This window comes from Chiloscyllium plagiosum, chromosome 12 (genome assembly GCF_004010195.1).
Source record: "Chiloscyllium plagiosum isolate BGI_BamShark_2017 chromosome 12, ASM401019v2, whole genome shotgun sequence".
Classification (NCBI taxonomy): domain Eukaryota; kingdom Metazoa; phylum Chordata; class Chondrichthyes; order Orectolobiformes; family Hemiscylliidae; genus Chiloscyllium; species Chiloscyllium plagiosum.
In genome coordinates this window covers 78,998,275-79,023,647 of record NC_057721.1, presented here as the reverse complement: position 1 = coordinate 79,023,647, position 25,373 = coordinate 78,998,275, and the positions used below count along the sequence as shown (strand labels likewise).

The 25,373-nt window shown below is 43.7% G+C and overlaps 1 protein-coding gene across 1 annotated transcript; it reads left to right on the top strand.

Annotated features, from left to right (window-relative positions):
• The first annotated feature begins 9,506 nt into the window (after positions 1–9,506).
• Positions 9,507–21,938, top strand: LOC122555589 (lysozyme C-1/C-2-like). The gene is made up of 4 exons (XM_043701615.1): positions 9,507–9,670; positions 16,700–16,873; positions 18,176–18,251; positions 21,755–21,938. Exons 1-4 carry the CDS (start codon positions 9,541–9,543, stop codon positions 21,816–21,818), a joined length of 444 nt encoding a protein of 147 aa, XP_043557550.1. The 5' UTR covers positions 9,507–9,540; the 3' UTR covers positions 21,819–21,938.
• The last annotated feature ends 3,435 nt before the right edge of the window (positions 21,939–25,373 follow it).

Genomic DNA, 25,373 nt, shown 5'->3' with positions numbered 1-25,373 from the left:
AATATCGCAACATTCCTTAGATGTTCAAGAATTTCTGACTCAACCATCCCTTCAGGCCTTCAGCTCCAAGCTCCCAAAACCTTCTGCAAGAACATTTCCCCTCAAATCTCCCGTTCACTTTACCACTTCTTACTTTAAATCTCTGCCCCTTGATAGCTGACCCTGTCTCCTAATGGTTAAAGTGCCTTCTCATTCACCTTACCAATGGCTGTCATAATTCTAAACACTCTAACAGGTCCTCTCTCAACATTTGCTGCACCAAGGAAAACAACCAACCATTCCTCATCATTCAGCCCCATCAGTCTAAGCAGCATTCTCCTCTACGCTTCCTTCCTATAACGTGGTGACCAGAACTGTACACAGTTCTCCTTTTGTGGCCTAACCAGAGTTTTGTACTGTTCTCGCATAACCACTCTTCTCTTGTATTCTATGCCTCAGCTGACAATGATATGTATGCCATATGCCACCTTCACCACCTTATCTACCTTCTGGGATCTGTAGAAATGCACATCAAGTTCTTTCTCACCTTTAGCATTTTCCAGGATCTTACCATTCATAATGCACCTCCTTGCATTGTGAGCCCTTTTCAAGCACACTAACTCACACTTTTCCATTTGTGTTCCATTTGTCTTTGCTCTGCCCAGCTGACAAGATTGTTGACATCTTCTGAAGTTTATGGCTATCCTCCTCAATATTTAGCAGCCTACCGATTATCAAGTCTTCCATAACCAACTTGATCATATACCCTACATTCAAGTTTAAATCTTTAATGTACACCACAAACAGCAAGGAACCCAGCACTACGCCCTGCAGAACCCCAATGGAAGCAGTTTTATGGTCACAGAAACATCTCTCAATCATCACCCTCTATTTCCTACCTCACAGTTAAGTTTGGATCCATTGCGCTTTTTGACTTGAATCCAAGGGCTCTATCTTTGTTGACCTGTCTGCTATGAGGGACCTTCTGATAAGACTTGTTAAAGTCATTAGAGACCACAATGAATGTATTACCCTTGTTAACACTCCCAGTCAGCTCCTCAGAAAACTTTAATTTAAATTGTCAAACACAACCTTCTCTTAACCAATCTATGCTGATGATCCCTTGTTAATCTAAGTCTCTACAAATGCAGGTACTATCCGTCCTTCAGAATTCTTCCTAAGAAATTCTCAAAAGCTGAAGTCAGACTGATAATAAATAATTTCCTGGTCTGTCCTTCCCTCCTTTTTTAAATAATTGGGCAATATGAGCAGTCACCCAGTCCTTTGGCATCTCGCATGTGGCCAGAGAGGATTTGAAAATTACTGCCAGGGCCCCTAATATCCCCTTCCTGCCTCCTTCAGCAGTCAAGGATACACCTCATCCTAGCAAAGAACAAAGAACATTACAACGTGGGAGCAGACTCTTTGGCCCTCCAAGTCTGTGCCAACACATTTTGCCCTTCCATATTAAAACTGTCTTCACTTACAGGATCTGTATCCCTCTATTCCCTTCCTATTCATGTATTCATCCAGGTACTTCTTGAATGCTGCTATTTGTGTCCACTTCCACCACCTCCTCTGGCAGCGCGTTCCAGGCACTCACCACCCTTTGTGTGAAAGTCCTGCCTTGTACATTTCTTCTAAACTGCCGCCCTTGCACCTTGAAGCTGAGTCTCCTGTTAATTGACCCCTCTACCCTGGGAAAAAGCCTCATACTTTCCACTCTATCCATGCCATTCACAATCCTATAAACTTCTATCAGGTTCTCCCCTAAACCTCCTGCATTCCAGTGAAAACAAACCCAGTCTATCCAACCTTTCTTCATCGCTAAAATCCCCCATCCCAAACAAATCCTGGTAAACCTTTTCTGTACCCTCTCCAAAACATCCACAACCTTCTGATTGTCTACGGATTTATCCAATTTTAAACTCCTAAACCTGGTAGAATGAACTTTCATGTATGGTCCAGATGCCTGTGCACAGATGTCTAACAATGGAGTGGGGTTGACTTGTTTGAGATGTTGTCCATGAGAGAACAATCTCTCAGCAAAGACAGTATGGCTTCAATCAAATGATAAAGAATGTTTGGGTGGTGATTTGAGTCTGAGAGATTGGATTTGGGTGGCATGGTGGCTCAGTGATTAGCACTGTTACCTCACAGAACCAGGGATCTGGGTTCGAGTCCAGCCTCGGGTGACTGTCTGTGTGGAGTTTGCAAATTTTCCCCATGTCTGCGTGGGTTTCCTTCAGGTGCTCCGATTTCCTCCTACAGTCCAAAGATGTGCAGGTCAGGTGAATTGGTCATGTGTTCAGTGTTGTGTAGATTAGGTGCATTAGCCAGGGGTAAATATACAGTAGTAGGGGAGGGGAATGGGTCTGAGTGGGTTACTTTTCAGGGAGTCAGTGTGGATTTGTTGGGCTGAAGGGCCTGCCTCCCCATTGGAGGGATTTTATGATTCTGTAGGGATTCTTTGATTTGTACATACACATGACCAATGGCAGTGCAAAGGGAGCTGGTGGTTAGTTAGCTCAGTTGGTTAGATGGCTAGCTTGTAATGCAGTATGATGCCAACAGCCCAGGATCAATTCCTACACCAGCTGAGATGAGCGTAAAGGGCTCTCTTTCTCAACCTGTTCCCTGACCTGAAGTGTGGTATCCCTCAGGTTAAACCATTACTCGCCACCTCTCTCTTTCTCTAATTGGAGAGAAAGCCAAGGTCTGGTAAGACTATGGCAATTTTACCTCTTCTTCTCACAACAAGAGGAGAATTAACAGATGGGCAAACTCAGAGAACAGAAGAATTCTGGTATCATTGTGAGTTGGTGAGAGTTTCCGAGTTAAGGAACATGAAGGATTTAAACACAAATACAAGAAATTCAAATGGGAGGTATTAAGGAACCAAGAACTAATGTAAATCATCAAAAACATGGGTGAAGGTGACCGTGACTTTGTGAGGAAGAGGACATGATTAGCAGATATCAGAACAGAAAGTGCTGGAAAAGCTTAGTGTGTCTGATAGGAGCTGTGGAAGGAAAAACTAAGTTAATGTTTCAGGTGAGTCACCTCTAGAGCTTCAGTTGGGCTCAATGTTTTGCAGATTGGAAAACGGCAACTAGCCAGAATATTGGCAGGCCTGTGATCATAAGACCATAAGACATAGGAACAGAAGTAAGCTATTTGGCCCATTTAATGAGATCACGGCTGATCTGATTATTCTCAACTCACTTTCCTGCCTTTTCCCCATAACCCTTGAATCCCTTACTGATTAAAAGTCCATCTATCTCATTCTTGAACGTGCTTAGTTTGTTTTTATTTTTTGCTTTAATTTATTGTTGTCACATAGATCGAGGTACAGTTTCGTTTTGTGTATAGTATAGGCAGCAGCCTCAACTGTCCTTTGTGGTAAAGAGGTCCGCGTTCATTACCCTCTGAAGGAAGAAATTCCTCCTCATCTCTCTCTTAAATGTGTCCCACCCTGTTCTAAGGTTTTGCCTTCTGGTCCGAGACTCTCCCCCAAGAGAAAACCACGTCTCCACATCTACCCTGTCAAGTCTCTTAAGAACCTTAAATAAAAGCCAAAAGAACTGAAAAACAGAAACAAAAACAGAAATTGTTGGGAAATCTCAGCAGGTCTGGAAGCATCTGTGGAGAGAAATAGGTCTGAAGAGGGTCACTGCACCCAAAACGTTAACTCTGATTTCCTTCCACAGATGCTGCCAGACCTGCTGAGTCTTTCCAGCAATTTCTCTTAAGAATCTTGTATATTTCAATAAGATTGGCTTTCATTCTTCTAAATTCCACTGAGTACTGACCCAACTATTCAACCGCTCCCCATAAGACAGCCCCTCAATGTTATGGTTTCTGGGTTGGACACCCATGGCCAGTATGATAAGTTCTCAGAACATATATCACAGAGAATCATGTTCTTTTACTAAATCACCGTTTTCTGTCATGGACACTTTCAGTGCAAAAGGGACATCAAATAAATTTATCCCCGAGGTTCTGCATTGCCAAATTAAATGTTGCCTGCTCAATCACTAACCACCACTTCTCCAAACACATTAAATCCTAACGTTGACTAAAACAAACTAAAATATTTAGTTTGCTATCAGGAGCACAGGGAGGTAATGAAGTAAGTGCAGGGCGTAGTTACAAATATCACAATGCTCAGTATCGAAAGATAATGGCATTGTGTATTTAATGACTGATTGGATAAATATAAGATGGAATTATGTGATCTTGTTGGCTTCAAGATCTCCCATCTCAATAACAACGCATTCTGATGTTAGCAATTGTTCAAATGATTGATGCTGATTTATTGAATTAGTGGGTTTGGGGAAAGTCATAGATACCCCAATCCTGTCGCCATCACAACTTACAAAATAAAAGTAAACCTGGATTGATGTTCAGCCTTTACTGAATCACAAAAATACCATTGGCCGGAAGGAGGCCATTCGTGCCACTACAGCTGGACTAGCTCTCAAATAAGCACCATGTCTTAGTGTCTTTCCCCTGGCTTTTCCCCAGACACTCCCACATTGTTTCAATTCAAATAATCACCCAATTGTCCTCTTGAATGCTTCAATAGATTTTACTTCTACCACCCTTTCAGACCTGGACTCTGTATGATTGTCTTTTCTCATCCATTATTTGGAGGTGATGGCTTCCATTGCTCCTGATGCAGTCTCCTTTACATTGGGGAGACTGGACACCTTCTCGCAGAGTGCTTCAGGGAACATCTCAGTGACACCCGCACCAATCAACTCCACCGTCCTGTGGCCGAACGTTTCAACTCCCCCCTCCCACTCTGCTGAGGACATGCAGGTGCTGGGCCTCCTCCACCGCCACTCCTTCACCACTTGACGCTTGGAGGAAGAACTCCTCATCTTCCGCCTCGGAACACTTCAACCTGAGGGCATCAATGTGGATTTCACCAGTTTCCTCATTTCCCCTCCCCCACCTTATCCCAATTCCAATCTGCCAGCTCAGCACCATCCTCATGACCTGTCCCACCTGTCAATCTTCCTTCCCACCTATCCGCTCCACCCTCTTCTCCGATCTATCACCTCCATCCCTATCTCCATCCACCTGTTGTACTCTTAGCTACCTTCTCTTCAGCTCCACCCCCTCCCATTTATCTCTCCACCACGGAGGCTCCCAGCCTCATTCCTGGTGATGGGCTCCTGCCCGAAACTTCAATTTTCCTGCTCCTCGGATGCTGCCTGACCTGCTCTGCTTTTCCAGCACCACTCTGATCTTGACTCTGACCTCCAGCATTTGCAGTCCTCACTTTCGCATAGTGGCATTATTGCTGATTCTGTTAATCCAGATACTTGGGTAATATTCTGAGGACCCAGGATAAAATCCCACAATGACAATAGGTGGAATTTGAATTCAGTAAAAATCTGCAGTTAAGAGTCTAATGATGACCATGAATCTATTGTCAATTGTTGAAAAACTCTGTTTGGTTCATTTATGTCCTTTAGGAAAGGAAACTGCCATCCTTACCTAGTCTGGTCTACATGCGATTTCAGACCCACAACAATGTGACTGACTCTTAATTGCCCTCTGGACAATAAATGCTGGCCTAGCCCGAGATGCCCACACCCTGTGAATGAATATAAAAAAAGAGGGAACAGTTTCTCCCTGTCCAATCTTGTTAACCTCCCCACCCCCCCACCCAGTGATTTTGAAGCTTTCATGACCTCACATTGTTATAAAGTGTTTGGTCTTATATTTAATTCATTGGAATATGGCTGTCACTGGCTAACATAGCATTTATTACCCATTCCTAGTTGGCTTTAGTTCCAAAGAAGACTCATACTGAACTGAAAATGTTAATCTTATTTCTCTCTCCACAGATGCTGTAAGACCTGCTGAGTTTCTCTAGTAATTTCTCATTATATGCTTAGTCGACTGGCTTATTTTACAAATGCTTCAATAATTTTGAGGTAGTTACTGTTATAGGGCATTCAATGACCTTGCAACTCCTAATGTGCTTCTAACGTCATTATCCCAAGAACATGAGATAAGATTGTAACCACCTGTAGGCTGGCACCGTGGCTCAGTGGTTAGCACCACTGCCTCATAGCCCCAGGGACCGGATTTAATTCCAGCCTTGGGTGACTGTCTGCGTAGGGTTTGCACAATCTCCCTGCACCCGCGTGGATTCCCTCCAGGTGCTACCATTTCCTTCCACAGTCCAAAGAATTCTAGTTAGGTGGATTGGCTGTGGGAAATGCAGGGTTACAGGGATAGGGTGGGGGGTGTGGGTGGCATGGTCTTCAGTGGGTATGAGTAGACTTAATGCCTGCTTCTACATTGTATGGATTTCTATTATTTCTGTGACCCTGATAGCAAATAAAACATTCAATGTAATCCCATGTACATGCAATCCAATGGTTTCATTCAAATGTCATTTTTTAGGTGATTGGGGTTGGTTAGTTCAGTTGACTGGCATCAGGCTTGTGGTGCAGAGTGATGCTATCAGCATGGGGTTCAATACCCATACTGGTCTGAGGGATTACAATAAAGGACTCTCCTTCTTAACCTCTCCCCTTGCCTAAGGCACGGTGATCCTCAGGTTAAACCACCACCAGTCACCTGTCTCTCCCCATCTCCAATGAGAGAGCAGCCCAATGGTCTGGTAAGACTGTGGCAATTTTACTTGTTATTTTCGAGTTAACAAACATACCAGCAGCCCAGCACCCAATCCTTATCAGCTCCACTCTGACTCATGCACCACCCTGATTTCAACATTTCTGTTGGCCCTTCGTCATCACTGGATTATAAACCACAGAGATCAGTGACACGCAATGTCACATTTAATATCTAAAAATCTGAGTGTCAGAGAGTTAAGTAATACGTGGCAACACAGTACACTTTTGATTGCTGATACTACATTTTAAGCTTATTAACATTGCATGACATGTACTGATGGGGCTTGCGTGTCCATCCTCAGGGGTCAGCACTCATCCTGCTTTGCATAGCAATAACCAAAAGGATTTTTCCTGGCAAAGGATATGGTAACTGCTGTACTCCAACAGTCAAACCGTCTTAAAACAACAAACTCATGATATTTATTTCAATTGAAGGGGCCACAGGAACTTCTCGATTAGTCAATCAATTAATCAATTACTGTGATGTGATTGGAGTTCCCTACCCTGATCCCTAGGCCCGGGGTCAAGTCTCCTCTTTCAGAAGTTTGTAAAGTCATCTCTGAACGGGTTGACTAGAAAATATCTGGAAGTGAGTACTTTGGGGTTGGGATCTGCTACCTGCTGGAAGGCAGGATCAATCAAGGATATTTGACAAGATATCGGATGATTATTTGAATAACAGCAATTTGGATGGTTATGTGGATAAGGCAGTGGAACGTTAATATGTCATAATGCTCATTCAGAAGACCATTCTGGAGCACTGTGTCCAGTTCTGTTTGCCTAGTCATAGGAAGGATGTTATTAAGCTGGAGAGGGTTCAGGAGAGATTTACCAGGCTGTTGCCAGGACTGGAAGGTTTGAGTTATAAAGAAAAGCTGGATAGGCTGGAAGCTTTTGCACTGGAGTGTAGGAGGTTTGGAGACGACCTGATAGAAGTTTACAAAATAATGAGGGGTATAAATAGAATTATTAATACTTGCCTTTTCCCTAGGATAGGGAGTTTCAAGACAGGGAGCACATTTATAAGGTGAGAGGAGAGATATTTAAAAAAGACATGAACTTCCTGAGGAAGTGGTGGATGTGGGTGCAATTGCAATGTTTAAAAGACATTTGGACAGATATATGAAGAGGAAAGGTTTGGTGAGATGTGGGCCAGGAGCAGGCAGGTGGGACTAGTTTAGTTTGGGATTATGGTCAGCATGGACTGGTTGGACCGAAGGGTCTGTTTCCATCCTGTATAACTCCATGACTCTATAACGCTTGGCTAAATAAAAACGGAAAGAACTGTGGATGTTGGAAATCAGAAACCAAAACAGAATTTGCTGGAAAAGCTCAGCAGGTCTGGCAGCATCTTTGGAGAGAAATCAGAGTTAACTTTTCAAGTCGTGTGACTCTTCCTCAGATCTGATGGTGGCTTAGAAAATGTTGGTTTATATGCAAAAGGTAGGACTGGGGAGTAGGTGGCAAGAAGTAAACAGTATTAGAACCCAAAGGGAGAGAAGAGCAGTTGGACAGACAAAGGAGTAGATATTGATCTGGCTGGGAGGGTATATAGCGATTAATGGGGACTGTTAGTGGCTAACAATAGGTTGTGTATAGTAGTAGATTGTGTGATAACAACACCTGGTTGTGGAATTGGGATAAGGACATGGGAGAGCTCAAGCCCTAACATCATTGAACTCGATACTGAGTCTGAAAGGTTGTAGGGTCCCCAAGTTGAAAATGAGGTGCTGTTCTTCCAGCTTGGACTGAGCTTTGCTGGAGCCCTGCAGCAAGCCTGAGACAGAGATGCTGGCCAGGGAACAGGGTGGGGTGTTGATGTGGCAGGAAACCGGAAGCTCAGGGTCATTTTTTGCAGGGGAGAACGTAGATGTTCTGCAAAGTGGTCACTCAGCCTATGTTTCATTTTCCCAATGCAGGAAATACCACACTGTGAGTAGTGAATACAGGAGACTAAATTGTGTGAAGTGCACGTAAAGTGCCATATGGAAAGTGTGTGTGGGCCCTTGGATGCTGAGGAGGGAGGAGGCAAACAGGCAGGTGTTACACCTTCTGTGGTTGCAGGAGATGGTGCCCTGGGGCTGTGAGAGGCTTTGGGAGAGAAGGACCCAGGTGTCCCAGAAGGAACAGTCCCTGTGGAAGGCCAGGCTCTTGCTACTCTCAATAATGTTCATGATTCGGAGATGCCGGTGCTGGACTGGGGTGTACAAAGTTAAAAATCACACAACACCAGGTTATAGTCCAACAGGTTTAATTGGAAGCACACTAGCTTTCATTTTTGCTATAAATTCTGTGTTACGATCGAGCCCTCCACAATCACCTGATGAAGGAGCGTTGCTCTGAAAGCTAGTGTGCTTCCAATTAAACCTGTTGACTATAACCTGGTGTTGTGTGATTTTTAACTCAATAATGTTGCACAACTTGATTCTATTGTCCCAATGATTTAAACCACTGCCTCATCTCCGACCCTTATACTCTCACTATTGTCCCAATGATTTAAACCACTGCCTCATCTCCGACCCTTATACTCTCACTGCATTTATGCCCTGGCAGTGAGATTTTCTGGTCAACGCACTGAATTCTCATTTGCAGAATACCTTATGTGTAATGGAACTTGGACAATATTAACTGTCTTAATTGTTTATTACCCTCTCAATACATCCACTCCAGGACTAAAATCAATGGAGTCAGCCTGAAAGGTGTTTGCTTCCTCCCCTGGCTTTTTTACATTGTTTGTTAAACAACTGCTTACCATTCAGGAACTTGATACTAATCTCAGAAACACAGTTTACACTTGATGTTTTTCCAAGGTTCCTGTTTAATTAGGAACTGATAACCACAGACACAATCCTGTATAAAAGTGCAACTTCAGCCAGATCCAGACACATCTGCTGCCACGACAATGAAGCTCCTTATTGTTCTCAGTGTCCTGCTTGCAGTCTCCAGTGCCGAAATCCTTTCACGATGTCAAGTTGTTAAAGCTATCAAGGATTCTGTACTGACAAAATTCACCCACTACAGCGTGGCAGACTGTGAGTAATGATTCTCTGTTCTATTTAAACAACGCTGAGTGCTGTTGCAGATGTTGGCTGTGGGTTTCCCTTGTATTTCTGTCAGTTAGTGAGCAGCTGCATGTGACATGAGGGGGGCCAGGGGATAGATTAACTAACCCAGACTGAGTACATTGATCTTAGCCCAGCTTCGGGACCCATGGAGTCAGAGAGAGAGAATGAAAGGATCTTTCCCTTTGATCTCTTCCCACGGAGTCCCAACTGTGTGAGATAACAGAAAGGTACAGCATTGAACGGGACTCTTCAATCTATAGTGCAGCTGCTGGATCTCTGGATTATTTATCTTACTATGCTCATGTCCCTTACTCTATCTTCTCCTTCACCTTTCTAACCAGTTCCAGTGTTATTGATCTGCTCCCAACCCTAGCACTTCACTGAATACAACAAGGAATGCTGGCTGCACGGTGCCTAGTGGTTAGCACTGCTGCCTCGCAGCGCCAGGGACCTGAGTTTGTTTCCAGCCTCGGTGACTGTCTGTGTGGAGTTTGCACACTCTCCCCGTGTCTGTGTGGGTTTCCTCCAGGTGGCTCTTGTTTCCTCCCACAGTCCAAAGATATGCAGGTCAGGTGAATTGGTCTTGCTAAATTGCCCGTAGTGTTAGATGCATTAGTCAGGGGTAACTATAGGGTATGGGAATGGGTCTTCAGAGGGTTGGTGTGGACTTGTTGGGCTGAAGGGTCTGTTTCCATACTGTAGGAAATCTAATCATTATATTACTAATTTCACTTAAACCTGCCACACTTGGTATCTGGTCTCTGTTCTGGAAGGAGTTGCTCCTTATTTATTTAATCAAATTATTCATACTTTTGAACACCTCTTACCTGAAACATCTTTGGCTGAAGGAAACACAACTTTTCTAGTAGTTGTGTTTCTGTCTCTTTGGAACTATTCCGGAACATTCAAATTCACATTAAAACCATTAATCTCTGACACACTGAACCTTTCTCCCCTTCCCTCAGCCTGAAGGCTTCAGACCAGGATGGATACACCATACAACCGTGTTCTGAAGAACAGTCACTGGATCCGGAAAGTTAACTCTGTTTTCTTTCCACAGATGCTGCCAGTCCTGCTGAGTGTCTCCAGCAACTTTGTGCCAGATCTAGTTGGATTATGTCAAACAAGATCATGTCCTGTTCTCCTCTGTTGAAACTACTTACGAGTTGAGAATGATGCAGGAATTGTGAGCAGGTTTAGCAGGGTACAGAACGTTTGGCCTAACCATCAGCTTCCAGTCAGTTATCCATGCTGTCACTATGTCTTTTTATTCCTATCTTAGCATCGTTCACCTATGTCACTGTCTCAGCTCATCTGTGAGTAAAATCATGATCTTTGCCCTGGTTACCTTCAGGGATGACCTTCCTCATGCATTAGGCCTACCATGTTATACCCTCTCTATGAACTTGATGCCATCCAAACCCTCCATGTTCACAGTCCACATTCTAACTCACACCATATTCCATTTGTCTATCACCCCTATGCTCACTGACCTATTTCAGCTCCCTATTACAAAATGCCTTGATTTTCATCCCTGTTTCCAGATCCTTCTGTGGCTTGGTGCCTGTCTCTGTAAATTCCTCTGACCTCATGACCCTTTGACATATTCCCACTTCCCCTCACACTATGCCTGGACCCTGAATTGACCTGGGCTTGGAATCCACCCCTCCCACCACCCTCCTCCCACTCCCCTCACATTCTGAACATCGCAAACTCTCCCCCTCACTTTTTCCTTAAAAACCTACCTCTTTGTAGGAGCTTTTGATTATCTCCCCCAATGCTGTATTTGATAATGCTGTTGTAAAAATGCTTGAGAGGTTTTATCACGCCAATATTGCTGACCATGCTAAAAGTTGACAAATGGTATAAAAATGCACATCCCACAGTACCACAGAAATGTTAGGGTGCAGAAGGAGGTCTTTCTGCCCATCGTGCTATAGCAGTTCTTCAAATGAGTATCATGACCTTTGAGTATCTCAGTTGAAGCTGCCTCCGCCACTTTCCCAGAAGGAGCATTCCAGACTCGAGCCACTCCCCAGAAGGAGCATTCCAGACTCGAGCCACTCCCCAGAAGGAGCATTCCAGACTCGAGCCACTCGCTTTGTAAAAAATCATTTTTCTCACATCACATTTGGCTCTTTCAAAAATCACCTCAGACCTGTCATTCTTCATCCTGTTATGAACAAGAACACTTTCTCCCTCTGTACTCTATCCAGCCCTCTCATGATTTTTAAAACTTTTATCAGCCTATGCTCACTGACCTATTTCAGCTCCCTGTTACATAATGCCTTCATTTTCATCCCTGTTTCCATATCCTTCTGTGGCTTGGTGCCTATCTCTGTAAATTCCTCTTAACCCATGACCCTCCGATATATTCCCATTGCCCATCACACTATGCCTGGACCCTAAATTGACCTGGGCTTGGAATTCACTTCCTCCACCACCCTCCTCCCACCCTCCACTACCCTCTGAACGTCTCACACTCTCCCCCTCATTTTTTTCCTTAAAAACCTACCTCTTTGTAGGAGCTTTTGATTATCTCCCCCAATGCTGTATTTGATAATGCTGTTGTAAAAATGCTTGAGAGGTTTTATCACTCCAATATTGCTGACCATGCTAAAAGTTGACAAATGGTATGAAACAGCACATCCCACAGTCCCACAGAAATGTTAGGGTGCAGAAGGAGGTCTTTCTGCCCATCGTGCTATACCAGTTCTTCAAATGAGTATCATGACCCTTGAGTATCTCAGTTGAAGCTGCCTCCGCCACTTTCCCAGAAGGAGCATTCCAGACTCGAGCCACTCGCTTTGTGAAAATCATTTTTCTCACATCACATTTGGCTCTTTCAAAAATCACCTCAAACCTGTCATTCTTCATCCTGTTATGAACAAGAACACTTTCTCCCTCTGTACTCTATCCAGCCCTCTCATGATTTTTAAAACTTTTATCAGGTCTTCACCTCTCCAAGCAGAATAATCCCACCCACTCCCATCGATCCTCTGAACTGAATGTGCTCAACCCTGGGAACAATTCTGGTCGTTCTCCTTGGCACACTCTCCAGTGTATTGCCATCGTTCCTGTAATGTGTCACCTAAAGCTGGATATAATCCTCCAGTTGAGGTCTAACAAGTGTCTTGTACAAGTTCAACATCACTCCCTTGCTCTTGTACCCTATGACCTCATTGATAAACTCCAGGAAACAGACTGCTCCATTAAACTGTCTCTGTGCCTGAACTTCATTGTCACCTTCAAGGATATTGAAAGTGTGGTGCTGGAAAAGCACAACCTGTTAGGCAGCATCCAAGGAGAAGGAACAGGATCGATTTTTGCCCTTGGATGTTGCCTGACCTGCTGTGCTTTTCCAGCACCACAGTCTTGACTCTGATCTCCAACACCTGCAGTCCTCACTTCCTCCTTCAATGATGTGGGTTCATGCAGCCCCTTTCGATTTGTAATCCCTATTTTATATTGTCTTTCAATGCTCTTCCAACCAAACTGCATCAACTCAGCCTTCTCTGCATAGAATCACATCAGTCACCAATCTGCCCACATCACACATTTATCAATGTCCTTTTGAAATTCCCCACTGCCCGCCTCACCATTCACAATGTTTTCAAGATTTGATCATGTGCAAACTTTAAATTGTTCCCCTGACCACCCGGATCATTAACCTGAAACAGGAAAAGCAAGGGTCCCAATACTGACCCTTAGGGAGTTCTATTACACACCTTCTTCCAGCCCTGAAAGATATCTAGTGGGCACAACTCTCTGTGTCTTATCATTCAGCCAGTTGTTTATTCACATTATGACTGACCATTTTATTCCATGAGCATAATGTTTCTCATAAATCTGTTGTAAGGCACTGCATCAAAAACCTCCAGGAAGCCCAAACACATCATATCATCAACACGACCCTCACTGACTGTTTCTTTTACCTCTTCCGAAACCTTCAACAAATTAGCTCAATATGATTTCCCATCTGGAAGTCTTTGTTCTTCCATTTGAATTAGCCCACCTCTTTCCATGTGATGACAAACTCTATCTTGAGTAATTGTTTGTAGAAGCTTCCCCACCATGAACGTGAAACTAACTGGTTTATAATGGGTGGATTTAACATCACAATATCTTTTATTGAACAAAATCAGCATGTTTGCAATTCTCCATTTGGAACCTCCCCGAGTCTAAACAATATTGAAGCATTGTGGTCTTTGCCCTGCAATGTCCACTCTCACTTGATTCAAAATCCTTGGATGCATCTCATCAATCCCTGGTGAACTTTAAGACCCAACAGTCTACCCAAGACTTCTTCCTTATCAATGTTGAACTCCTCTCATGACAGAGTTTCCTCCTCTGTCCTCATGACCTGGATAGCATCTACCTCCTTGCTAAAGTCTGATACAAAGTGTTCATTTAGTACCTCAGCCATGCTCTGTCTCTTCATACACAATCCCCTTTTTGTTCACTAATCAGCCCTATTCCTATTTTAGTCATTCTCTTACGATAGATATGCCTACAGATTACTTTAAGATTCCCCTTTATGTTGGCTGCCAGTCTTTACTCATAGTCCCACTTTGCTCCTCCAATATGCTTCCTCACCATGTGCTACCCGCCTCAACTGTGGCAGAATAAGTGCTGCATTTAAACAAATAGAAATACTTGAATATATTCAGTGCCCTGGCCCCTACAGCCTTCTGTAGTGGAGAATGTGAGCAGCACGATGGCTCAGCAATTGGCGCAACAGTGCCAGGGACCTGGGTTCGATTCTAGCCTCAGGTGACTTGTCTGTAAGGAGTTTGCATGAACACTTTATATCAGTGTTGGCTTCTGCTGGGAGCTCTGCTTTCCTCCCACAGTCCAACACTGTGTAGGTTAGGTGGACTGACCATGCTAAATTGCCGTGCAGATGTAGACTTGATGGGCTGAATGTCTGCTTTCTGCATGGTAGGAATTCTCTACCACCCCTCCGAACCTGCTCTATTCTTCGTGTTTCTCAATTGTATTCATTACCTGACACAAGCACACTTTTTCTTCTTTACCTGAATTTAACAAAGCTTGGCAGTTAACAGTCAGATATCATCTAACTGATCAATGTCACACAGCATAACCATTGTTCCCTCTTTACATTGTAAGTTCTTGCAAATTGTCCCAATGAATGCAAGACACAAAGCTTTAGCAAAACAGATCTTTTCTCTGCAATATTCGCCTCTGAATGACTGAAAGATGACAGGTTTTATTGCATTAAATGTGACACATAAATAACAAATAGTTGCTGGCAATCTCTTCTGGTTCCCTTCCTTAGATGTAGTGGCCAGAAACTGACACAACACTTCATCTGACGACTAAGGAGTAATGTACAAAGGATTGGTCTAACTACCTTACTTTTACCCCTGCATGTCTCATTCCACAAATTACTGAACAATTCACCAAGTTTAAAAGTATGTCAGAGTTTCTGTCAAACCTTCTGTCTGTAAAATTTAAAATCAAACAAATGCAATAACCGCCAACAATTGGCAAAATCTGTGGAAATAAATCTTAAAGCCTTTGTGGAACGTGTGCAATTTTAAGGAACAGTGGTGCAATGAAATGCACAGAGCGACTTCATTTCTGAAACAGATGCGAGTTTGCTTATGTTTATCAAGTCTGGAATATAACCAGAAAATGCTGTGGATATTCAGCAGACTAGGGGAGGACCTGCTGAAGATTTCTGATATTTTTTGTTTGCGTTTCTGACTACCTTGGAGAAGGGCAGGGTTGCATTAGCTGTGGCGTAGTATAAAAATGAATTTCCAACACGGCACTCCATCAAGGTAATAGTTTACAAATGAACCAAGTCTCTGCAACAATTGTCATCATCAAGGGAATTTGAAAAAACTAGCAAAATGTCCTGACGAAAAGTCACATTAGATTTGAAATGTTAACTCTGTTTCTCTCTCCACAGATGCTGTCAGACCTGCTGAGTTTCTCCTGCACTTCCTGCTTTTATTTGCGAAATAAAGGCCCATCTTGTACTCTACTCTAGTTCCCACAATGGTTTCCTTCAGTTGACTGTGGATGAGAATGCCAATGTCTTGCCCTGAGTTTCTATTTCCCTCTTTCATTTCTTTTTCTCATACGTGTCAGCTGTTTCTCCACTGCATGCTTGTACCTAATTTGAAAGATTTTGGGTTGAATTCAGGGCTCAGATACCAAATCCAGGACTGACACTCTGGTGCAGTAGAGAGAGAGTTCTATACTGCCAGAGGTACTGTGTTTTGGATGAGACATTACACAAAGGTCCCATCCTTCTCCTCAAGTGGAGCAGAAGATCCTTGGATACTATTTCAAAGAAGACTGATGAGCTATCCCCAATGGAGAAAATGAGGACTGCAGATGCTGAAGATCACTGTCGAGAGTGTGGTGCTGGAAAAACGTAGCAGGTCAGGCAGCATCCGAGGAGCAGGAGAATCAACGTTTTGGACATAAGCCCTTCATCAGGCTCCTTGGATGCTGCCTGACCTGCTGTGCTTTTCTAGCACCACACTCTCGAGCTATCCCCAGTGCCTGGGCCCATATCTACCCCTCAGTCAACACCACAACAAAACCAATCTGATCGTTCTCACATCGCTGTTTGTGGGGCACTGCTGAGTGCAGATTAGCCATCCCATTTCCTACATTACAACAACCAACACACCCACAAGAGAAAGTACTTCCCTGGGGGCAAAGTTCTTTCTGATGTCTGGTTGCTACATAAATGCAAAGCTTCTTTTTTGTTTATCCTCCCCCAACATCCACCCCCATCAGTCGCATGTAAGTGGTTAAATGTGAGAAATTCAGGAAATTCACTCCAGGATTGCTGCAAAGGCAAAGTTTGCTATAGCCGTCCTCCAGAATGTGAGGTAAATCATTTGCATTTGTCACTTGCTCCAAATGAAAGCGTTCAGGTTAGTCTGAAGATGTAGCATGTTATTTGGAAAGCAAATAGAATGATGCTGTTTCTTGCCTCCTTCGTCATTCTAGGGGTGTGCTTGGCCGACCACGTGAGTCAATACAACACAATGGAAATCGGTCATGAAACACGGAATGGAGAGGCCTGGGCATCACAATATGGGATCTTTCAGATCAGTAGCAAGTGGTGGTGTGATGATGGAAAAACTCCAAACTCAGAAAACGGCTGTGGGATCAGATGTACTGGTATGTGAACTGGCTGAGTGTCAGTCTCAGAATTACAGAATTACTTATTGGTAATTGCAACATAACACCAGCAATAATGAAGTAATAATGAATAGTCAACGCCATTTACACGCCACCTAGTTTCTTCCACATTGGCTTAAATGGGGAAAGAAATTAAACATGGCATAACATCAGATGTGACCATCAACATGCCTTTGTCCTGGCCAGTATTCTCCATTTGGCCATCAAAACATAGATAGACTAACTGGCCATTCAGCTCAATACTGCTTGGCGAATACTGTGATGTCTCAAAACCCTGACATATTCCCCTACCCCAGCTAGAATGGCAGTATCCCAGAGAAAGTACCTGCATGTGAAAAGAGATTTGGTTTTCCTGAGCAGTATGTTATGTCATTTTAAAAGAAATGGAACTATTTTTCATCCTTCCCTGTGCAACAGCATAATAATGAGTGTCCTTCCCTCCCACCCTCCAATTTATTCAATCGCTGATATTTTTAATATATAGCCATGACTCTTCCACCCTTTTCTGAGGTAGAGAACTGAAACTCAGATCTCTGCAACATGCCCCCCACCCCCACCCCACACATGCAGAAGTCCCATCCTACCCTGTCAGCAAAACCCCACCTATTTCACAGTGTAGGAATTGCTAAGCATCTTCCAGCCTCAGTCTTTCAAACAATGTGTGTCAGAAAGAAGCTCAGTCACAACAGGTTAGTTAGTTATGTCAGCCATTGTTGCTTGCCAGTCTTGCTTTACCCCACAGAGGTCAAACTACATTGTAAGGGGTGAATCAAGGCAGATTCACTGCATATGAATTCTTTAGGGATATTTAAATGATATGGTGAGGCACTACCACTTCTGAAAATTGAAATTGTGCCTCCTGCCTTCACTGCTGATCCCCCTTTAATTACACATACCCACTCCCTACCAGTCACAAGTTATTCCGAATCGATAACTCTTCAGTCTTTAACACCACAAGCAACAAGAAGAATACTGGAGAAACTCAGTGAGTGCGGTAGTGTCTGTAGAGAGAAACAAAATGAATATTTCGAGGCTGACCCTTCTTTAGAGCTCCTTTTTCACCTTTCTGTTCTGAAGAAGAGTCGGACTGGACTCAAAACGTTAACTCGGTTTCTCCCTCCACAGATGCTGCCAGACCTGCTGAGTTTCTCCAGCAATTTTGGTGCTTGTTCTAGATTTCCAGCATCCACAGCATCCACTTCCCTGTGCTCTTGGGACTTTTCACCTGAGCGCCTTCTCATAACCAATTAATACAAAACCACGTTTCTTCTCTTCATACAGAACTACTGAGTAATAATTTGAAACCTGACATTGAGTGTGCTGCAAAAATAGTGGCTTCAAAAGGAATGGAGGCCTGGTAAGTTCAACTTTTGATATATTTTTCTCTCAATTTAGGTTTAAGTATGAGGTTACATTCAATAAAAGTACTTCGGTGGTACAATGGACACACAATACAGTCAATTTTAAACAGAGTTTCACAAATCAGTAAGAGAGTGTTACAGTGACGGTGTGTTATAGAGAGTGTTACAGTGAGGGGTGTGTTATGGAATGTGTTAAAATGAAGGGTCTGTTATAAAGTATTATAGTGAGTGTCTGCTATAGATTGTGTTACATTGAAGAGTGTGTATTAGTGTGTTATAGTAAGGGTCTGCCAAAGTGTCTGTTACAGTGAGGGTGTGTTATAGAGAGTGTTAGAGTGAGGGGTGTGTTATGAAGTGTGTTAAAGTGAGGGGTATGTTATAGATTTATAGAGTCTGAGAGATGCACAGCATGGAAACAGACCCTTCAGTCCAACTTGTCCATGCCGACCAGATATCCCAACCTAATCTAATCATATTTGCCAGCACATGGTTCATATCCCTCTAAACCCTTCCCATTCATACACCTATCTAAATGCCTTTTAAATATTGCAATTGTACGAGCCTCCACCACTTTCTCTGGCAGCTCATTCCATACACGTACCACCCTCTGCGTGAAAACGTTGCCCCTTAGGTCCCTTTAATATCGTTCCCCTCTCACCCTAAACCAATGAGTTAAATTAAAACTCCGTCCTGCTCACCACATCATCCCAATGCTTGCATGCCAAGCCAGCTAATAAATACTTTACAGTATGCAAGACCCTCACCCGAGCAGGTAAGCATTAATATTCAAAGCTGAGACTGAACAGGCTGCGGCTATTTTCCCTGGAGTATCGGAGGCTGAGGGGTGACCTTATAGTGGTTTATAAAATCGAGGGGCAGGATAAATAGACAAAGTCTTTTCCCTGGGGTGGGAGAGTCCAGAACTAGATGTCATAGCTTTAGGGTGAGAGGGGAAAGATATAAAAGAGACCTAAGGGACAATCGTTTCACTCAGAGGGTGGTACATGTATGGAATGAGCTGTCAGAGGAAGTGGTGGAGGCTGGTACAATTGCAACATTTAAGAGGCATTTGAATGGGTATATGAATAGGAAGGGTTTGGAGGGATATGGGCCGGGTGCTGGCAGGTGGGACTAGATTGGGTTGGGATATCTGGTCGGCATGGACGGGTTGGACCGAAGGGTCTGTTTCCATGCTGTACATCTGTATGATTCTATGACTCTATGCCCTCTAGTTCTGGACTCCCCCACCCCAGGGAAAATATTTTGTCGATTTACCCTATCCATGTCCCTCGTGATTTTATAAACGCCTATGAGGTCACCCCTCAGCCTTCGATGCTCCAGGGAAAACAGCCTCACCTTATTCCGCCTCTCCCTATAGCCCAAACAATCCAACCCGGCAACTTCCTTGTAAATCTTTTCTGAACCCTTTCAAGTTTTACAGCATCCTTCCAATAGGAAGGAGACCAGAATTGCTTGCAATATTCCAACAGTGGCCTAACTAATGTCCTGTACAACCACAACATGATCTCCCAACTCAATGCTCTGACCAATAAAGGTGTTGTCGTGTGGATGTGTTATAGAGTGCTCCAGTAAGGGGTGTATTCTATTATGTTACACTGAGAGATGTGTTAAAGAGTGTGTTACATTGGAGTGTATGTATTTTCTACAATACTACAACAAGTGTGTGTTTTATAAATTGTGTTACAGTGAGGTGAGTGTGTGGCAGACAAAGCTAAAATGAGAGATTGTGAATTACAAATCTTGTTGCAATGAGGTGTGTGTGTTATGGAATGTTCATGTCCAGGACACTCCCCAGTCACCAGCTGTGACCATTCAGTCGCAGGCAACTGGCCAATTGCGGCTCAATTATCAGGTGAGAAAGTTGAATCTGATGGCCATGAGGACCATGTGACAGCCCATTCTATGAGGCTGTGGCCAATGTGAGGACAAATTCCTGCAGGAAAAGCAATGCTGAATGATGCAGAACTATTTAAATAAAAGCAAATTACTGCAGATGCTGGGAATCTGAAACCAAAAGAGAAAATGCTGGAAAATCTCAGCAGGTCTGGCAGCATGTGTAAGGAGAGAAAAGAGCTGACGTTTCGAGTCTAACTGATCCTTTGACAAAGGGTCAATTAGACTCGAAACGTCAGCTCTTTTCTCTCCTTACAGATGCTGCCAGACCTGCTGAGATTTTCCAGCATTTTCTCTTTTGGCTGCAGAACTATTTCCTCACTGCGTTAGGGAACATGGGAAAGAGGCTGCTACTGAAGGAGGTGAAAACATGTTGAAATATTTTCATTCCCACACCATGACTGGATTCTGTTCAGTGACTGGTTTCTGTTATTACAAGTACTCTTTGACAGAGCTGCTGTGACAGTGCAATGAACCATCCCTCAGCTTTCATCCTGGTCCTCAATCTCAGTCCATCTCCTGGGGATGGTTACAAGACTCGGCCCATCGTTTGAAGCAAGTGGGGTCTGTGATGACCACATCTCCACATGTTGGTCAAGTGTCGAGATCCTATTAGGCATTACTGTCAGAGAGAGAACTATAATGATTGTTAGAGAGCGTGCACTAGAGATTTTTGTTGCAATGGATGTGGTCATTCTTGTATTTATAGAGAGGGATTTGTTGTAGAGACCCCATTAAACTTCACAAAGGAAAAGGAACAATATATTGGGCTCTGGTGAAAGGGCAGGAGCCTAGATTAAATTGGACAACTTTTTTGCATCAGAATTACATGGAAAAAGGAAGGGGAGTGAAACAACTTGAATTGCTCTAACAGAGAACTGGCAAGCACACAAGGGACCAAATAGTCTCTTTCTATACTGTTAGAAAATCCAAGACTCTATTTATCCATTTTTTTATCACATCAATGTATAGTTAAATAGTTAGAAGTACGGACAGACTCTGAATTCTAGAAGAAAGTTCGTTGGACAGCCAGGTGTTGTTTAATACAGTGGAATTTTGAAATCATTCTTAGACAGAGTAAGAGGTGATGGCCCAGTAGTATTATTGTTAGACTATTAATCCAGAAAATCAGCTAATGTTCTGGGGACCTGGGTTCAAATCCCACCATGGCTGATGAAGAATCTGGAATTAGGGATCTAATGATGATCATGAATCCATTGCCAATTGTTGTGGAAAAACCCATCTGATTAATTAAGAAACTCTGCCATCCTTACTCGGTCTGGCCTACATGTGACTCCAGACCTGCAGCAATGTGGTTGACTCTTAACTGCCCTCTGGGCAATACACACTGGCCTAACCAGGGACGCTTGCATCCTGAAAATAAATTGAAAAAAAGGCACATGCATGGGCAATGATTGCTGAGTGCGCTCTGTATGAGTTGCTTCACTTTCAGAAAGAGTCAGGACTTTCAGGAGAGGAGGAGAGTAAACTTTGAGGAGCAGGAAAAGGTAATCCCACTAAAAGATTTATAACAGGGGTACGTGTTGCTGACTGACGTCATGTCTCTGATGCTTTCGTTTTGCAGGAACAGCTGGGTCGAAAACTGCAAAGGTAAATGGATCAAATATTACTCCTACTTTTGCTTCTGATAAGGAAGAGGACATCGTGTTGATGGGACCCTCTCGCTTTGAAAAAGAACATAGAACATTATATTGCAGTACAGGTCCTTCGGCCCTCGATGTTGCACCGACCCGTGAAACCAATCTAAAGCCCAACTAACTTACACTATTCCATTATCATTCATGTGTCTATTCAATGACCATTTAAATGTCCTTAAATATAAGAGCATGGAACACTTGCAATATCTAGCTTTGCACTGTTAAGACAGCTAAATAAAACAAAAAGTTTTGTCACAGTTTATCGAAATAAACACAAGCAAAAATCAAAATTCAAGTGTTTCATTCCATTAATTAATAGATAATTCTGGAAGTGATGAGTTGGTTGCAGTGAAATCTTGATGAATTTGGGATCCTGTTATGAGACGTTGGTACTTTCTTAAATCCAGTGGTGCATGAAGCAAAGCATGTGCATCTGGCTGTTTCTATAGCTAGTCTTCCTGAAACACATTAAAAATCACACAACACCAGGTTATAATCCAACAGGTTTATTTGGAAGCACCAGCTTTCAGAGCGCTGCTCCTTCATCAGGTAGTAGTGGAGCAGGACCATAAGAGACAAAATTTAAAGCAAAAGATTACACTGTCATGCAAACTCCATGAGCCACCTGATGAAGGGGCAGCGCTCCGAAAGCTAGTACCTACAAATAAACCTGTTGGACTATAACTTGGTGTTGTGTGATTTTTAACTTTGTCCACCCCAGTCCAACACCGGCACCTCCACCTCATTCCTGAAAGACGTCACTGGTCTGAAACCAGACCCTTTAGACTGAGGGAAGTCGTGCCAAGTCAATCCCTCTTACTGCCTCCGTAGGCAGGTTGAGAGGAATTCCAGGCTGATAGTCAATCTGTTTGACCATATTGTGGCACCTAACAAGTGGAATTAAAACCTGGAGCTTCTGTTCCAGAGGTGACAGAGACAGAGCTACGGGAAATGGCATAAGAGCTGAAGGGCTCATGCTTGAAACATCGATTCTCCTGCTTCTTGGATGCTGCCTGACCTGCTGTGCTTATGCAGCACCACTCTTGACTCTGATCTCCAGCGTCTGTAGTCCTCACCTTCTCCTACAAGAGCTGTTATTGAAAGGGTGAAATGTTGTGAGAACTATGGGGGGAGGAGTGCGTTAATAATCATATTCTACTGGGGTTACCACTGCACCAAGAGTTCATTCAAGGTTCAATCAATCAACAAAACAGCCAATTCTGTTTTTGTACGACTATCACAAACAAAACAAATAATGACCAAGCATGAGTTCTTTAATGAACTCAAAAATACTGTGGTAATTATGAATCAAACATATTTTTAACATCAGTGGTAACTAAGAATCATATCTAAACTGTGATCCAGAATTAATACAATATTTCCCTTAGCCCCCATATATAAGTGGAGCTGGGGGTAGAGAGGTAGTGTCACTGCTCTGGTAATTCAGATACCCCAAATCAAGGTGTGAGGGAATGGGTTCAAATCTCACCATGGTAGGTGATAAATTAATCTTGAAACTTTATTGCTGGAACAGCACAGCAGGTCAGGCAGCATCCCGGGAACAGGAGATTCGACGTTTCGGGCACAGGCCCTTCTTCAGGAATGAGCAGAGAGTGTTCAGCAGGAGAAGATAAAAGGTAGGGAGGAGGGACTTGGAGGAGGGGCGTTGGAAATGTGATAGGTGGAAAGAGGTCAAGGTGAGGGTGATAGGCCGGAGTAGGATGGAGGCGGAGACCTCGGTGGAGTGGGGGGGGGAGTTGAAATGCTGTGCCACAGGTTGGTTGGGTTGGTTCGTCCGGGTGGCCCAGAGGTGCTCTCTGAATCGCTCTGCAAGTAGGCGGCCTGTTTCCCCAATATAGAGGAGGCCACACCGGCTGCAGCGGATGCAGTAGATGATGTGGGTGGAGGTGCAGGTGAATCTGTGGCGGATATGGAAGTTTCCTTTGGGGCCTTGGAGAGAAGTGAGGGGGGAGGTGTGGGCGCAAGTGTTGCACCTCCTGCGGTTGCAAGGGAAGGTGCCGGGAGTGGAGATTGGGTCGGTGGGGGGTGTGGATCTGACAAGGGAGTCGCGGAGGGAGTGGTCTCTACGGAAAGCTGATAGAGGAGGGGAGGGAAATATATCCTTGGTGCTGGGGTCTGTTTGGAGGTGGCGGAAGTGACGGCGGATGATGCGCTGTACATAAATTAATCTAAAATAAACTGCTGGCCGCCCTGACCACTCTGCGTAAAGAACCTGCCTCTGACATCTGTCTTTAATCTATCACCCCTCAATTTGTAGTTATGCCCTCTCTTACAAGCTGACGTCATCATCCTAGGAAAAAGTCTTTCTCTGACTACCCTATCCAATCCTCTGATCATCTTGTATGTCTCTGTCAAATCCCCCCTTAAGCCTTCTTCTTTCCATTGAGAACAGACCCAAGTCTCTCAGCCTTTCCTCCTAAGACCTTCCCTCCAGACCAGGCAACATCCTGGTAAATCTCCTCTGGACCTTTTCCAATGCTTCCAAATCCTTCCTGTAATGGGGCGACCAGAACTGTACACAATAGTCCAAGTATGGCCAGCATTTTGTATAGTTGCCACATGTTCTTGCAGTTCCGGAACTCAATCCCTCTACCAATGAAACCAAACTCACCGTATGCCTTCTTAACAGCACTATCTACCTGAGAGGCAACTTTCAGGGATCTATGCACATGGACTCCAAGATCACTCTGCACATCCACATTACCAAGAATCTTTCCACTGACCCAGTACTCTGCCTTCCTGTTATTCTTCCCAAAGTGAATCACTTCACATTTAGCTGCATTGAACTCCATTTCCCACCTCTCAGCCCGATTCTGCAGTTTATCCAAGTCCCCCTGCAGCCTGTAACATTCTCCCAAACTGTCCACTACTCCACCGGCATTAGTGATATCTGCAAATTTACTAATCCGTCCACCTGTGCCTGCGTCTGAGTAATTTATAAAATTGACAAACAGCAGTGGTCCCAAAACAGATCCTTGTGGCACACTAGTAACTGGAATCCAGACTGAATATTTTCCATCAACCACCACTCGCTGCCTTCTTTCAGAAAGCCAGTTTCTAATCCAAACTGCTAAATCACCCTCAATTCCATACGTCTGCATTTTCTCCATCAGCCTACCATGTGGAACCTTATCAAAGGCTTTACTGAAGTCCATGTATACCACGTCAACTGCCCTACCCTTATCTACATGCTTGGTCACCTTCTCAAAAAACTCAATGAGGTTTGTGAGACACGACCTGCCCTTGATGCAACCATGTTGACTATCTGAAGTCAAATTGTTGCTTGCTCGATGATTATAAATCTTATTTCTTATAATCCTTTCCAAAACCTTTCCGACAACAGAAGTAAGACTTACTGGTCTATAATTACCTGGGTCATCTCTGCTGCCCTTCTTAAACAAGGGCACAACATTTGCAATCCTCCAGTCCCCTGGTACTCAGCCTGTAGACAATGATGACTCAAATATCAAAGCCAAAGATCAAGTGAATCCTTAGAAGAGTAGAAAAGGCAGTAGGAATATACTT

Coding starts and splice junctions, on each gene's coding strand:
- LOC122555589 (XM_043701615.1), top strand. CDS start 9,541: ATGAAGCTCCTTATTGTTCTCAGTGTCCTGCTTGCAGTCTCCAGTGCC. Junction 16,874..18,175: donor CTGTGGGATCAGATGTACTG/GTATGTGAACTG, acceptor CTCTTCATACAG/AACTACTGAGTAATAATTTG. Junction 18,252..21,754: donor TCAAAAGGAATGGAGGCCTG/GTAAGTTCAACT, acceptor TTCGTTTTGCAG/GAACAGCTGGGTCGAAAACT.